Source organism: Pteropus vampyrus, unplaced genomic scaffold (assembly GCF_000151845.1).
Source record: "Pteropus vampyrus isolate Shadow unplaced genomic scaffold, Pvam_2.0 Scaffold330, whole genome shotgun sequence".
NCBI lineage: Eukaryota > Metazoa > Chordata > Mammalia > Chiroptera > Pteropodidae > Pteropus > Pteropus vampyrus.
This window is the reverse complement of record NW_011889111.1, coordinates 1,015,723-1,031,779: the sequence shown is the minus strand read 5'-3', so window position 1 is coordinate 1,031,779 and position 16,057 is coordinate 1,015,723. Positions and strand designations below refer to the sequence as shown.

Sequence of the window (16,057 nt, the reverse complement as noted above, 5' to 3'; positions counted from 1 at the left end):
CTTTAGTTTTGGATAGGTTTACCATCTTGGTGTTTTAGTACCCTACTCTTCATTACTTTTTTCCCCAGAGATAGATTGTTTTTTAAATCGAAAAAAACATTAACCATAAATTTATCAGTTACTTTAAAATGATATTTATACCTAGGGCCAGGGTTTTTGTTTTTGTTTTTTTTTTTGTTTTTTTGCCACGTGTGTGGATACACACACACAGACATGCTCTCACACAAAAATACATCTATGTTCTATAAGAGCTGGGGTCAGAATTGCCATGTAATTAAATTGGTTTGCTTTATTATTTGCCTATTCTCAAGGTCTTTTGATTCTAGTTAAAAAACAATTGATCCTGTTCAAATTTGGGATTTGAAGGCCTTCCCACATGGCACTGTTACTAAGGGCTGAGCTCTCTTAGTCACAGGACCATGCTACTTGGGAGACTGGCTGCACATTCTGAATCTGATACTGAGAGGATCTGACCAGAACTACACTGTAATTTGTATTTTTGAAACCATTTATAACCAGTGTTTTAGTGAAGAGTTTGAATGTCAGAAGCCCCCTAGGTCTCAGTCTTTGATCCTTTCCTACTATATACAGTCAGAATGAGACTGCAAAGACTGTTTTATTCTCTCTTTGCCTTGTACATATGTATAGTGTGCATAATCAATGTACATGTCCATCATTGTTCTTTGCTTTGTATATAAATTAAAAGTTGAGCCAGGTGTTGTTTATAGTGTTTCTCATCTTCAGAAGTGACCCAAAACACACACGTGTGTATGTCAAAATTTGTTACCTATGTCCAGTAGAGCCTATGAAAAAATTTAGGTTGAGGACTGAGGGTATACAAAAGTATTAATAAAAGTTAATATTCCATAAATAAATTTGAGAAAGTAGGTAAAATTTTATATTTTAAAAATTAGTTTGACCTTTTTTCTTGAGGTTTCTAACAGTAAAAAAAAAAAACCAGGAAAAATGTTTTTCCTGGAAGACCTGTGGTTTCAGAGAACTTGGACTACAGAGTAACATATCTATATGCACTGTAATTTTCACTTAGCAGCATTTATCATCAGAAATTTCACACTTAAAAATAATTTATGAGCTTGTACAGCAAAGTGTATAATAGTTCTTCTAGTGAAACTGGAAAATAGATGTCTTCTATTACTTCCCTGAAATTTGTGCTTGTTCTATATTCTTTGTTCACTTAGGTTAAAATTTTGTTTTTCAAGTATTTTGAAATTGTTAAATACAAATATCTATTTTTCATAAGAAAAATTAGCTCTCTGGATCAAATGCCATAAAATTTGAACCAAAGTAAAACTCTACTTTTCTCGATTTACATTACAGGAAATTATGATGCTAATAAATTATATAATGGTGTCACATTAACAAATGGGTGCCCTATGACAGAACTGTTCACTTGTGAAAAACTGGTTTATAATCTGATGGATAGAAATTCTACAGGTTACAGTCAAGGTTGTTTTATGCAAAGTTATGTGTTAACTTTTTTTGAGCTTAAACGACAAACATTTGCTTACAGTTCTAGAGACCAGAAGTCCAAGATCAAGGTGCTGGCAGGCTTGGTTTCCCCTGAGGCCTCTCTCCTTGGCTTGTGGTCCTCACGTGACCTTTTCTTTGCGCACCTGAATCTGCATATAAGGACACCAGTCATGCTGGGGACTGTGTTAACTTCTTAAAGTGACATGAAGTGACTAGCCACAGGGTCATGAGTTAGAAATGTTTGCATCACTGGAGAATAAACTTCACTAAGAAAACCAGTCACTTAAAAATCACAAACACTGATTTAACCTTTATAGTTTTTGACAAATCTGTTCTATGACGTAGTATTCTAAAAGTTCCCACTTTAAATGTTTTTTCACAATTGTGTTCCTTTAAGTGTATACTTTTTCACATATTAGAATTTTATGACTAAAGGGTTTTGGGTTACACTGTTGCAAAACAGCAGATACTGAGAATAGTGAACTTTGAAACGTTAGCTAAAATTCACAAGGAAAAGTCATAGAAGACATTTAAGAAGACTGCACACCCTAGAGTAAATGCACAGAGAGCATTTTCTCATTCACATTCTGGTGAGCACTGGGCTTGCTCTGGGAACATCTAGTTGTTGTTCAGGATCCACCATGAAGCTGAAAAGAGAAAAACAATTTCTTAAATGATGAAGATACCTACCAGGGCTGAGAAATGTCAAGGTGCAAGCCACTCTTAAAAAGGCCATTTTCCCCACCCCTAATCTGCATGCTTGCTTACCTTTGTTGGTCACTATTTCCTAACTATTTGAGTCAGGGTTGTACTCTTCCTATGCAACTGTTGTTGGTACTGTATCTTTTGACACTCGGTCATAGTCCAATTGGAAAGGTTTCGTTACATATGAATAGGGTAGGTCTTAGCAATGAGATGGTAAATGCCCTGAAGATAAAATCACGTTACTGTTTTAATCTACCCAGTACTGGCTAGCAGTCTGCAAATACACTTTTATATCTCGATTTCAGAAAGACCGGTGTTTCCCAGCAAGTGGGTGTGTTTTAAATAATATTTTTAGTATATATATATCTGTATTGTAAAATTGAAAATGTTTTCCCCAGTGACTATAAATATCCCAAAGACAAACCCATGGCAATAAAATGCTGTGAGAAACAGAAAAATGAAAAGCATTAAAATTTGTTTTCAAAGCTGTTTAAATAGCTTCTCCATTTTCTGTCCAAATGTCATCTTTTAAGGTCCAGCTCAAGGACCATCTTCTTAACCCCATAAAGAAGCGATCACCGCTCTAAATCCACATAGCACATTATGACTCAAGCAGTAGCTGCCAGGTTATTCCCTGTCCTTGGTTCTGTTCTGCAGACACTTGTATTTATTTCCTGCTGTCGGGACTGCATTTTTACTCTGTGCCCTCTCCAGCTCCTGACAAATGTTTGTTCACAATTGGAGCTCAGTCAGTGCTCATAAAAAGGCTAAGCACCCCAGCACCTTGCACGTATTAACACTCAGCAATACACGTTTAATCAGTCATGGAATGGATGGGTGATGAACCAGTAGCCTGGCTCTTGATTATCTTAAGCTTCAGCCAGGCCAGACGTCTTAGACAATTCCATTTCAAAGTTCTCTTTCCTTTCTCCTTTCCCCAATTACAAGTAATATTTTAACAGCTATTATAATAAAAAATATTTCTAACATAATTCTTTAGCCTATGGGTCACTTATTTCTAATTTTTTTTCAGTTCACTAAATTATAATGTGATAAAGCATTTGAATAATTATCACAGTTTGACCCGTACTTCAGGTTTGTTAAAATTCTGAAGCTGACCAACAAATGACTAATAGGTTTACTCTAGCCAGAAATACAAGTAGGGTGACTAAGGGCTGAAGGAAAAAGAGTAAGTATAGAATTCACTTCCTCCCCGCACTCTCAAAGTTTAAGACACATAAAGAAATAATGGAGAGAGCACCATTCTTTCCCCACCCCCACTCCGTCTTTTAAAAAATGAAAGACAATTGAAAGGATACAGAAGCATTGTTAACCCAGGATAATTACCAGGAACCAGCATAGTAGATGTGAGTTCCGGAGTTTCCAAGAAATCCACATTACTTCTTTGGAACGTCTTGCTGTAATTCGTCTGAAGGTGGCTGTGTGAGTAATTACAGGTTAAGGCTGTGCATTTTTATTAGTCCTCCTAAGTACAGTCAGGTGACAAGATTTTGGATGATTTGGATTAAGTGCCTGAATACAGATTTCTTTTTATAGTTACTTAGCTTAAAAAATAAAAAGATGAGTAATTTAACAATTGTCATGAGAAAAAATTTTTAAAGACTTTTAAAAACAGAACATTAATTCTCTACGGAAGGAAAACAAAAAGGAGATAGACTTTAATTGCAGCAAGAAGTTTAAACAAGAGGAGGAGTATCTTGGCTGTCAGGATGTTTAAAAATCGGGGTAGCTAAGAAGGGAGACTACAGACTTTCCGTCCTTGGAGACTAAAAAGCAAAATCACCCAGGCCTGGAAGTACAGAGCTAAGTTGTTTTAAGGTTCCCTTCCATGCATGAAGTTTGGTGTCCTCATGCATTACAGCACTAAGTGCCTTAAAATAGCCACAAAAAGAAAACTATTAGGTGAAATACATATCAACTAAATTTCTAGGTATTCTGTAACTTCCATTACCAAACTAAACACCCAGAGTACGGACTTAATCAGAAAGCTGTATTCTCTGTGCCATTTAAAACCAACTGGAACTATTCCTATAATCTAATAACAAATATTTCCTTCATCCCATTTTTCTAATATATTTGTTACTTATTAACGATTATTTTTTAAAAAGTTGATTTGTTTATTGAGGAATAACTGAGAAATACATATATTCAAAGTGTGCAATGTGATGATTTGATATGCATACACACTGTAGCATGATTACCAACTTGGTTTATTTTTAATCTTTTTCAAACAACATCTTAAATTTCTCCATTATTTGCAGTATTTAAAGACACTAAAAGTTAGGCTGCGATGATCTTAACCATTATATATAGGTTTATTGTAAAATAACTAGAGCTTATGAAAAATTAGGAATAACATTTTTTTCTCATCCTAGTCTGTGTCCTTTGTCCCCCATACTCCCCCTCCATGCCTTAGAAACCAGTGACCCATATCTAAATTTTCTTACCTGAAGGTATCAGTAAAATGGGAATACTTTAAGTGGGATCATTACCAAAAATATTTGTGCTCCGAGAAGAGAGTGGTTTCTAATCCATGACATAAAATCCTAAAAGAATGGGATTTTGAAAATGAGCTGATGGGCCAAGTTTTAAGGTGAGGTAGCAGGAATGGAACTTTTCCTAAAAGTCCTAAAATTCATCATATATTTTTGCCACCTCCCTGGCAAAATAAATGAATAAAGTAAAGAAAGCTGGCTCATAACTTACCTATTCCACAGGTTACTATTCTCCCAGAATTCATAAATCATGTAGCGAGATTCATTTGAAAGCTTCTGTATAGAAATACTGGAATGGAAAAGAAGAGGCAAAATTAGCCACAGGAAATTAAAGACAAGATGAAAACTAACTTTTCTAATCATCTCTATATGTGGTATGAAACGACCTCATCCATTCGTATAGGAAATAGCTATGGTGCCTGCCAGAAAAATCGAATGGTTTTGTCAAGAGTTGGTAACTTCGATAAGCCTGTTTGACATAACTTAGTTTTCTGGTTTGACATCATGAAGTCTCAGTATATTATTATAGACATAACAATAAATCTTTGGCTACATTTCACTCATTTATTCATTCAAAAAGTGTGGAAGCAGCCCATGAGTAGATGGCTGGATAAAGAAGAGGTGGCACATATATGGAATACCACTCAGCCATTAAAAAAAAAAAAAATGAAATCTTACCGTTTGTGACAATATAGATGAACCTAGAAGGTATTATGCTAAGTGAAGTAAAGACAACATGATTTCACTTATATGTGGTATCTAAACAAACGAACAAAACAGAAACAAGCTCAGATACAGAGAACAAACAGGAGTGCCAGATGGGAGGGGGTGGGGGACTGAGTGAGAAGGGGGAAGGGATTCAGCAGTGCAAACTGGCAGTTATGAAGTAGTCACTGGGATGCAGGGTAGAGCATAGGGAATAATGTAACAGCTGCGTGCGGTGCCAGACAGGGAGCAGACTTATGGGGGGTGGGGGGGAATCACTTCCTCAGTTATGTAGAGTAGATGTCGAACCATCATCTGTACACCTGAAATCAACCTAATATTGAATGTCAACTATTAGAAAAAATTTCTAATTTCAAAATTGTTTTCCTACCAAAAAAAAAAGAAACAAAACTCAATCGACTGACTTCTGTCAGTCCCCAAAGCTCTGAGTCTCCCAGCCCAGTACCTAGAGGGCAGAAGCCTCTCCTTCAGTGACCTGGATTTCAGCAGTAGGAAGTGGAACTGGGGACAGGAAGGTCTTGTGCATCCCACCCCTGCTTCGTTTAGGAGCGTCCAGGAAACTCCAGCTTAGGGGTGCTCAGATGCTGGCGACCGGTTAAACGTGGGTTTTGGAGTCAGACAGACCTGGGCAAGTCATTCATCGCATCTGAGTCTATTTCCTTCTGACCTGCATTAGATGACTACGGTGAAGTTTTTTTTTTTATAGAAATGGATACCAAATGACTAATCTAGTAAATACTGAATTGCTACTTTCTGGCTGCGTTTCCTGTAACCATGATGAGGCCACGCCATTCCTACCGGAGGAGAGACGGAAACGCTGACACTGGACCAGCTTGATTTGACCAGCTGAGCACCAGGCAGGGGAGTCCGCGGGGGCCGGAGAGTCGCCCGAGCGGCGCGTCCTGTGGTTGGTGACGCAGATAGGGTTCAGCATCTGAGTGGCAGGCACGCCTGAGTCCAGACACACCTCGGGCCGTGCGCGGTGCCGCTGATACTCATCCCGACCTACGGGCGGGATGCCGGTGAAAGCGAGGCAGCAGCTGAAAAACCCGCAGTGCGAAGTGAGCGACAGTCGCTGAGGCACAAGCTGGCCTTGCCGCCGGGAAGGAGAGGCTCGGCCTGGGTTCGCGTCACGGGAAGGCTGCTCCGCTTCCCTCTCCTCGCTCCTGGAGGCCGGGCGGCGACCTGCGCGGTCCAGACGGGCCTCTGCAGCAGGGCGCGCAAAGCACCCATTCGCTGCCCCCTGGGGCTGGCCCAGCAGTGTCCGTCCGTCATCTTCCCACTCAGACGCAGGATCTCCGAGCCTTCAAAAATCAGACTTTGTGCCCTTTCCGTAAGTGAAGGATCCACTCGGTCCCTTGAGACTGGGATGCTCCAGACAGACTCTGCCTTCTGCAGTCGGCACTGAGGCTGGTGTCTGTCCACTCTGCCTTTCCAAGTACTCACTTTGTAATAAGTGGCCTTTTAAAAAATTACACATATGCCCTTCAGCAAATAAGTCACTGCACTGAAAGAACACGGTTTTGATCTGCGTGCTCTGGGCCAGTGTGGACAGCGAGGAGGATGAAGCAGCCCGCATGGCCGTCCTCCGCACTCGAGAGGAGGGCGACAGCCGGCTGTGGGGGTCGGACCTGGGCGGGGGGCGGGGGAGGTGCCTGTGCTGAGCGCCCCGGTCAGGCACGGCCATCTCGGGATGTTCTTGATGGGGAAGCGGGCGCAGAGCCCGAGGACGCTTCCCCAGACCGCTCGTCAGTCAGTCTGTCCGGGTTTAGGGCAGGGCGGGCCTTGGGTGGGGAGGGTCCTGTTGCAACTCAGAGCGCCCCGCGCTAGAAGCTGCCCCCAGCCACCTCGAGCACCGAAACGCGCGGGCGACTCGAGGCGGGTGGCCGTGGCGGGCATTCTCCGAGCGGACGGCTCCCCGTCGGCTCCGGGCCGCTGCACGTGGCAGTGCCGGCGCCGGCGCTCCGGGTTAGGGCCTGTGACATCGCCGTTCCTGGGACTCTGCAGCTGTTCGCTGGGCGCGGGCACTGGGCAAGATCCGCAGTCAGCCGCCTGTGGCAGAAGCCTGGGCGGAGTGGCCACGGGAGAGTCTTTCTTCTTTAAATGACCGAGGTCTGCAGTCGGGACCGAGGCTGCGAAGTCATGGAGGCTGGAGTGGTGCCCTGGCCACGGGCCTGGCCGCCCGGGCGCCACGAGCGCTGCGTGCACCGAGCAGGCTGGGCCCGCGGGCGGTGGGAGGGTCGGCCTGCCTAGGGCTCCTCTCCAGCCGCGCTCCGCGTTTTATCCCCCGTGGTGCCCTGCTGCCCAAACCCAGAGTCCAAGCATCAACGAGGAAACACCCAGCCGGTGTGCAGGGGCCGCTGATCACCGCAAGCGTGAGGACCCGCAAACGCCTCCCGCAGACGCGCCCCTCTGCACCGACGGCGCGAGCGCGGGGCACTCACCGCAAACACCCGCTCTGGGCGGCCGCGCCGTCCGCGTAGTGCTTCAGCGCGAGCTGGAAGTCCCGCGCGTCCTCCTCCACCACCGCCATCTGACGCTGGACAAGCAGGATGTGCTGGGAGGGCAGGCGAGGCGGCGTCAGCGCGACAGGGGGCCCTGCCCGCGCGCGCCGCGGCCCAGCTCGCCCTGCAGAAGGCCCAGAAAGGCCTGACCAGCCGCCCTACCCGCGCGGCTGGAAGCTGTAATGCTGGCAGGACGTTCTTCTTGCCGTAAAATCCTCCCCAAGTGACTCTGATGTGCAGCCCGGCGAGTGTACACAGTGCACACCTCCAGCTCGTCCCTGGGTTACTCTGTGACGCCAGCCATGTCGTGAATATCATTACAACCAACCAAATTTCAAAAAGTAATTTGGTCACTTCTGTATTTCCAGAGGTCCATAGGGACTCCCTACTGCAGGCTCCGCTCAAAAGCAGTAGGCGGAGCCTGCGTGGGATCTCAGGGTGGTGGGCGGAGCCTGTGTGGGATCTCAGGGTGGTGGGCGGAGCCTGCGTGGGATCTCAGGGCGGTGGGCGGAGCCTGCGTGGGATCTCAGGGCGGTGGGCGGAGCCTGCGTGGGATCTCAGGGCGGTGGGCGGAGCCTGTGGGGGAAATCTCAGGGCAGCGGGCCCAGCCGCTGCCGGTAACAAATCCACTGTCCGCACACATTCCGCTTGAAGACTTTCTATCTGCCTACAGGCTTCGCATCGTACCTCGATCTCAAGCCCAGTCCTTTCCTCACCAAGGTTGGCAGTGAATCATGAAAGTGCAAAAAGATTTGAGGGTGAATCGAGTAAGTGCAAACAGTAGCAACAACAAAAGAACGATTTGGATTATGAGGAAATAGCTGCAAGAGACCCCCAGCCATGCCGCGGCAGAGCCGGAAGGAAGTCGCTGGTCGCCCTTTCCACGTCCTGTCCGCAGCTACCAGGTGCTGAGCGCCCGCCACACCGTAGGCACTACGTCAGGCACCGCACCTATCTAGCAAAGGTTCCTGCAGGTAAACACCAGGCGCTGGCTCTGGGTGCACTGTGATGGGTCAAAATGCTATTCTTGCCACCTTAGAGTTTAGTAAAGAAAGAAAGAAGGTTTCGAAACGCTATCTAAGGAATAATTTTAGGCATAGTTACTACATGTAAATTATATGTCCACTAACTTTTTTTGACAACACTATCACCAAGTACATCTTGATCCCAGTCTTAAAATCTTTTGATTGTTTAAGCCTTAAAATGACACTTGAGCCCCTGAACTCCTATGAGTAGGAAGCAGGCTGAGTACTGCATCCCCCTGCAAAAGAGAATAGTTTCCAACAGGCATTTCAGATGTGGTCGTGGAAGACTATGGGCCAAGGAGACCCGCAAAGAGGCTCAAAGGACACCAGAGTCCCCAGAATGGAGACCAGCGCATCACCACAGAATTGGCTGCACTGACAGACGCCACCCAGCACGGATCCATCGCTGCCGTGAACCAGCGGGTGATGTTTCCTATTTACGCCTTTTCTGAATGGCATGTCTCAGTCTCTGTCTCTCTCTGTGGGGGTGGGGGTGGGGGGCATTCCTTCTGTGTGTATTCCCAAAGAATATACTTATTTTTGCCTTTACACATGACTGAAAATAGTTAAGGAATAGCCTTTCCTACTTTTAAATGACGCTGGCTCCTGACTACCTCGCCCCGTCCTGTTTTTAAGTACAGGCTTGCACCGTTGAATTAGCAGTGCCGTGTGGGTTGATAGATCTTTTAAAACTGCCATTGGCCTCTCTCTTCTCTCTCTGACCAGAGAATGGGACCATCTGTTTCCTTGGACAGTGCCTGTCGCCCACAGCCAGTGAGAGAGTCGTCTCACAGCAGGGAATTATTTAAGGACAGCCATCGTCTCTCCCAACAGTGAACAAGCTATGTTCACTTTCTTGGTGAGAGTGCAATTTTTCCTACGTGCAAACCTAAGAGATGACACAGATGTGAGTCTGCACAGACGGACCTGAGCGGACACCCAAGTGGGCCTCACGCCCCACGGCGTGGGCAGCGTCTGGGGCGCCCGGGCACGTGTGGAGTGGAAAGTGCTCCCTGTCTTTGCCCTGCATCCGCGCCATGGAATCACGAGACCTAGACATCCAAGGGGCTTAGAAAAGTGGTCTGTGAGCACCTGCTCAGTGTAAATGCAAACATCCAATTTCCCCAAACACATGGGCTATAAATATTTGCCTCAAAATAAAGAAAAATAACGAAGCATCGTGTGTGCCGCTGTTTGATTCAGTCACTAGCTTTTTGTTGCATTCAGTGAATCACTCTCCATTTCCTTGCACCCTCCACAGGTCGTTCCCACTGTGGATGGACATCTTTTCCCCGTGTTCCCTTTTCTGTTCCCTTTTCTCCAAGTGTTCATTTGTCCTTTGAAAAATGATTTCTGAGCATCTCCGAAGCACCTGGCCCAGCCCAGTGCTGGCAATGCAATGCCCAGGACCGAGTCTCAGCCTAGGTACACGCTCGTCCTGCAGGGCTCCCCAAACGTGCACACGCTGTGAGCGGAATGCCGCCCTCTGCACCGGTCACGTTCACTCAGTTACTAACAACCCATCCACTGACACAGGCATAACTGTGTTTTGTACGCGTTGCACGCCAGCTGCTCTCACAGAAGCCCTGTGCAGGAGGCGTTAGGGTTCCACAGATCACAAGCTGAAAATACCTCTTAGCCATCCAAAATGAAATATGCCCATGGATTACTTATACTTTTTAAAATTTTCTCTGAGATGGTAACTAATTTTGAAGAAACTAAATGTTTCCAAAGTACGTATTTCTAAAATTTTGACTTAGAAAAAGTACTTACAGATTTAGTGTTCCCTTCAATAACTTCTTCTTCCAGTGGTTCCAGTTTGAGGTCCTTCGGTTAGAGGGAGAAATGGGGGCGGGGAGACCAGAAATTAATGAAAAGAAACACCATGTATTTGAGTGGCAGCTTTTTTATGGCTAGTACTGAACCAAAAGAATACATTCTCTGAAAGGAGATGAAATAATTCCGATTTTTTAAGCTGAGCTGTTCCCGTGAAGACTCTCACCCATCGGGTCGCCTGCGAGGAGCCGTTTCAGAGACGCAGAGTCCACTGAGGCCCGTGAGAAGCGCTGACGCGAGGCGCTGCGGCAGGGACGGGGCGCGGACAGCAGCGCGGGAAAGCGGGGCGTTGGGGCCACTGCCGCAACACGGCGAGGCCCGGTGCCAACTCGGATTTGTTAAAAAGCGCATCGGCAGCGAACGGAAATATTATTAGCGTTTCCTCACGATGCAGGACAACTAGAAAAGCCCGAGGGTTTGTGACGATCGTCCCCAGGGACGCGAGCGCGGCCTCCGAGGTCTCGGCTCTGAGAACAGGTCCCCAGCGCAGCTGCCGCGCGGAGACTGCGGACGGACGGGCGGGTGGGCGCGAGGCAGGTGCGGGCGCGAGGCAGGTGCAGCCGCGAGGCAGGTGCAGCCGCGAGGCAGGTGCAGCCGCGAGCCCAGACCGCGCAGCGCCGGTGGCTCTAGTGGCGCCGCCCAGCCGCCCGCGGGTTCTCGCCCTTGCGCCCTCTGCCCCAGCGCCTCGCCTCCCGGTCTTCGTCTCCCTGGCTCCTTCTGGCCTGTCGCACCTCAGAGCCACCTCCCCAGAGCCCCCTTCCCAGGTCGCCCGCGTCAGTGTCGCCCCATCTTTTCCCTCGTAGCACTTCCCACCGTCTGACGTCACCCGTCTCGCGGGTTTACTGGGGTTTCTCTGTCTCCCCAGACACTGAGGGCCCTGCCTCAGCCTGTGCTCAGCGCTGGTTCCCACCACCCGGACAGCAGCCGGCCTGATGCGGAAACCAGGCAAATGCCAGGGGCATGAGGACGACTGACCGGTGCCCCTTCTGCCGGCCCCTGGCGGAAGCGACCGTGCACCATGCGCACAGAGCAGAGGGGACCGTGGCTGCCGGCAGGGGTCCCCGGCTGCTGTTCCCTCACAGCCGCTCGGCACCCTCTTCAGTTCTGCCTTCTTCGACCCGGGCTGAGGAACCCGAAGCGAGCTGTGTGCGCTGCACCCTTAATCACACCCCTCACACGGGGACGTCCTGCGGTCTGGCGTCACGCTTAGGACTGCAGGAAGAACCAAGACGTTCCGTTGTTTTCTTAAACATTAAAGATGTTTTCTGCATATTTCAAGCAAAACATGAGATATAATCTCAATGTTTTGTCGCAAACACTCGTAAAGGCTGAAACGGAAAGAGGAAAAGCCTGCGGAAATCTGCAGAAGTTTCCAGAGCCCGCATCCCAGTGGTGCCGGCACGGTCCACAGGGCAGGCGGGATGTGCCCACAGCCGGCGCCCTTCCTTTTCACGGGGAGCTAGACCCTGGTGCCAACCACGGCGGGACCCAGACAGCCAGCCGAGAAGCGACGTGCGCTCGGCCACGGCTGGGTGGTTTTCTCTAAAGACGAAGCTGAGCACAGAGCGCGCGTGGAAGACACGGAGCCTGGGCCGCTTCTGCGCTCACGAAGGCCGCTCACACTGAGCCCCACGACCCGCACGCTGTGCCTCCGGCAACCCTCAGACCTGCCCCCCAAACCCAACGCTTCACAGGAAGGGAGGGAGAACCGTTTAGAAAAGAAAGAGACATGACGATGCTTTGATTTAAAGTGGGAAAAAGCTATGATCTATGTTTGAGCTATTCCTTTAAAAATAACTATATACATTTAAGACGCCAAATAAAGACAGGTTTGCCAAAAACGATTTAAAAAAGAGATATGTGTGTTCTTTAAATGAACCCAAATTATTTAACAATTGCGTCCAGATGTTGTGATGAGCTTGGGTTTCCCAGCCAGGTTCGTGGACCTTCGGACCTCCCGCCCCTGGCCTGGGACCCTGGAGGCTGCACTTCTCCCCGGGGTCTCCGTCCCTGGCACCTCCCTCCTTGGGGTCTCTGCCCAGGAACTGGGCGACGTGAACCAGATGGATGCTGTGCACCGAGCGGCTGCCGCTCCCCGAGGTCACGGGCCCTGGACGCGGCCCTGTCACGCCAGCCCTTCTCCGAGGCCTCGCCCATCCTCGGGGCATCCCCGCGGACGTGGCTCTTCAACCTCGGCCTGTGGGCCCGACTTCTCACCGTCTAGTGTCTCGGTTTCTGCCCTTGTGTCTGAAACGAGCACAGCCAACGAGGGACACCTTGTCCCCTCACCTGACACGCTACCTCCGCCTGTCGCCGCCTGTCTCCCGGCCGAGACCCACCGTGCCCAGGAGCGGTCCTGACCCTCTCGCTCCGGCTCATCAAAGCTGCCATCTCTTTTCAGTCGCTTAATCCAGGCCCCTCCCGCCTGGTCCCGGGGGCTCCGGGCTACGCCAGCTTTGACTTCCCCTTCTCTCGTCCGAATGCGTTTTGTGAGCCTGCTGTCCCAGATCCTATCGGAAGGACTGTGGCTTCTGTCACTTATCTGCGGAAAAGTAGCAAATGCCTCCACTGCGTCCAAGCCCCAGTCCAACCCTCGTCTGCCACCGAAGGCCGTCTGTCACTCGCCTGCCACGTCCCCGCCAGCCAGACCGGAGCAGCCTCTCCAGCTGCTGCTTGCTGAGTCCTCACCGCGCCACAGGGGACGCTTGTCAGCTGACCAGCACCTCCTCGGCTCCCATTCACGGCTGTCTCCCCGTTTCAGCGCGGTGCCCTGCCCCCTCTCCCTGACGAGGGGCCAGCATGGGGCCAGCAAGGCCGCCGGACCCTCCTCACATTCCTCGCTCACCTAGACCGCTGCGGTTACTGTCTCCGGACTGGTCCTGAGTCCAGGTCTCTAGGCTGTCTGGTGATTCCGTGAGCACTCCCATAGCCTTCCAGAAAATTCTTTTTGATTAAAGAGGTAGTTTTAGTTGCTTGCAATCAAAATTCTTAGTCGTCATCATTTTTAAGGTCCTACTTCAGCCCTCCTGCCACACAAGGTCTGGCCTACACAACCCACTGGCAGTGACCACGGCCTCGAGTGAGCTCCTGCTCCCCCCGCCCCCCGTCACGTCTCCGCCACGCGGCCAGCACTTCCTGAGCACTGACGAGCACCGTGGTTCTGCGCTACCACAGGCCTGAAAACACCCAGCTCGCTGTTTTTGGCATGTAGCTCACAGTTTTGGGAGGCAGACCTCACGGGTCGACTGGGTCCTGCAGAGCCAGCGACGGTCTCAAACGGAACTGTCCCTCGCATGGTGCCTGGCACGCACAGGACGCCCTCCCCTGCCCGCAAAGGCTGCCTCCTCCGGCAGAGCCGTCTACGGGGATGTCGCCACACCGTCAGACGGCCCGGCACAGTGTCAGTGAAACGCAGCACACACCCCGACGACGCGGCATCACGCCCCAGCTCACCTGGTTCCCGTGCTCCACGTGTGCTACCTCTAGGCATTGAGAGTGCGAGCTCATCCTGCAGCGTCCCACACAGCCACCCCCTGAATCACTGTGCAACGTCCCCAAGACACCAGCCAGGTCACCCACAGAGGTGCCCACAGCATCATGGACAGCCGGAGTCAGACAACACGAGAGCCTGATGCTACCTCAAGCCTCATGTTCCGGCTCAAACACGACTTGGGCTGGGAGTGGGCAGGGTGGGGAAGGGTTCGGGCTTCTACGCTTGCTTAGGAAGAAGCCCAGATAACCACCAAGCGCCACGCACAGCATCGCTGGGATCCTGCCTGGGACTCCATCCCGCGGGGTGGCCGCGGACCCGGGCAGGGTCTGCGGGAGGCGAGGGGACAGGAGGGGACGGGAGGGGACAGGAGGGGACAGGCGAGGGGACGGGCGAGGGGCACCCACCTTCTTTTCCAGCCTGTCGATCAGCCTCTGGAGTCTGTCGATCTGGGTCGCCCACCGGCTGTCCTCTTCTAAGAAGCCTGGGGAGTCAGGAGGGCAGCGTCACACTCCACACAGGGCAGGAGAGCTGTCTCGGGGTGTGGGGCCGCCGACCAGCCCGCAGCGGGAACACGCCCCGAGCGCTCCCTGAGGCGCTCGCTCCCACGCGCCATGCTTCCTGGGGCTCGCTCCCACGTGTCTGTTTTTCATGGCATCATCGGTCCGACCTCTGACATTCCGAGTGACAGATCCTGCTGAGACTCTGTGACCGCAGCACGAGGTGGTCGGTTTCTCTTTTGAACGCAGCAGAGACAGCATCGGTCGGCCATTCCACACTCCCTGCTGGGGCAGGGGGATCACAGCCCCGACGACAGCGAGGTACAAACCGTCACAAGCTAAACGAGGGCTCAGGCACGGTGGCCGGCGTCTCCTCCAGGGGGATGAGCCTGAGGGCACAGGGACACTGCGCCGCGTCCGGACGCGGGCCGAGCGTGCAGACCCCAGAGCCTGCTGAGCTCGGTCGAACGACTTGACTCCTCCGGCCTCAGTTTGCTTGTTTTTGAGGTGAGAATTGTAACATCGCCGGCCGCAGAGTCGTCATCAGGACGAAACGAGAACACGTATGTCCACACACATGCATGTGCACGCCGTACGTGGCGCACGCCTGGCACACACACACACACGTCTGCACGTGGCACCGGGCTCAACACCACAGCAGCCCTGAGCGGCCGCCGCCAGCGACACCCAGGTGGGGCCCTGCAGTGCGTCCTGGCGTCCGTGGGTCCTCCACTGTGACTCGGAGCCTAGTGCTGCCACTTGCTGGTCGCGTGGTAAACTGCAGCCGTCCCTGCCTCGTCCCGTCACGAAACCTGCGTGTGCCGCCCGCACCCTCCACGTGGTTCCCGGCGGCGCGTGCAGAACGAGCAGAAGCACTGTCCAGAGCTGGGCGACTCTGCCGCCCACAGGCCAAGGAGCCGCCCCACATGGTCACCGATCCCAGGAGAGCCGAACCCAAAGCACGGCCTGGAGCCACGTCCCGTGAGGGCACCCGGACCCCAGTCAGCCAGGGACCCAGAGGGGAAACCGAGGACCTGCGTCTGTGATCTCTGCGACTCTGAGCTGTTTGCTCCACAGTAAGAGTGGACTAATGACCCACCTGACCTCGGACGAGTCACCTCGCTTCCTGGGGGGTGGAGACACTGACACCCATCTCACACGCTATTAGGGTAAAACAGGGCAGCGCTCAAGGTCACTTCCAAGTCTCTCGAGCACGTGTGACTACAGGCTTTAGTTAGTGAGCTGATTTTCAAAAACATTAGCT

The 16,057-nt window shown here is 50.7% G+C and overlaps 2 protein-coding genes across 2 annotated transcripts in view; one reads left to right on the top strand and one right to left on the bottom strand.

Moving 5' to 3' along the window:
• The window catches only part of CUNH8orf88 (chromosome unknown C8orf88 homolog), a 22,702-nt gene extending 21,596 nt beyond the window's left edge, over positions 1–1,106 (top strand). The window contains exon 6 of the mRNA XM_011378097.2: positions 17–1,106. The gene's annotated coding sequence lies outside the window, so the exon portion shown is untranslated. The remainder of the gene's footprint in view (positions 1–16) is intronic.
• Positions 1,107–1,530: 424 nt separating this feature from the next.
• NECAB1 (N-terminal EF-hand calcium binding protein 1) overlaps positions 1,531–16,057 on the bottom strand; it is a 59,584-nt gene continuing 45,057 nt past the window's right edge. Inside the window, exons 7-11 of the mRNA XM_023522092.1 lie at positions 10,741–10,794; positions 7,883–7,995; positions 4,924–5,001; positions 3,544–3,635; positions 1,531–2,138 (exon numbers count right to left, since the gene is read on the bottom strand). Of these exons, the coding sequence (XP_023377860.1) occupies positions 2,110–2,138; positions 3,544–3,635; positions 4,924–5,001; positions 7,883–7,995; positions 10,741–10,794 (366 nt within the window). The 3' untranslated portion in view covers positions 1,531–2,109. The remainder of the gene's footprint in view (positions 2,139–3,543; positions 3,636–4,923; positions 5,002–7,882; positions 7,996–10,740; positions 10,795–16,057) is intronic.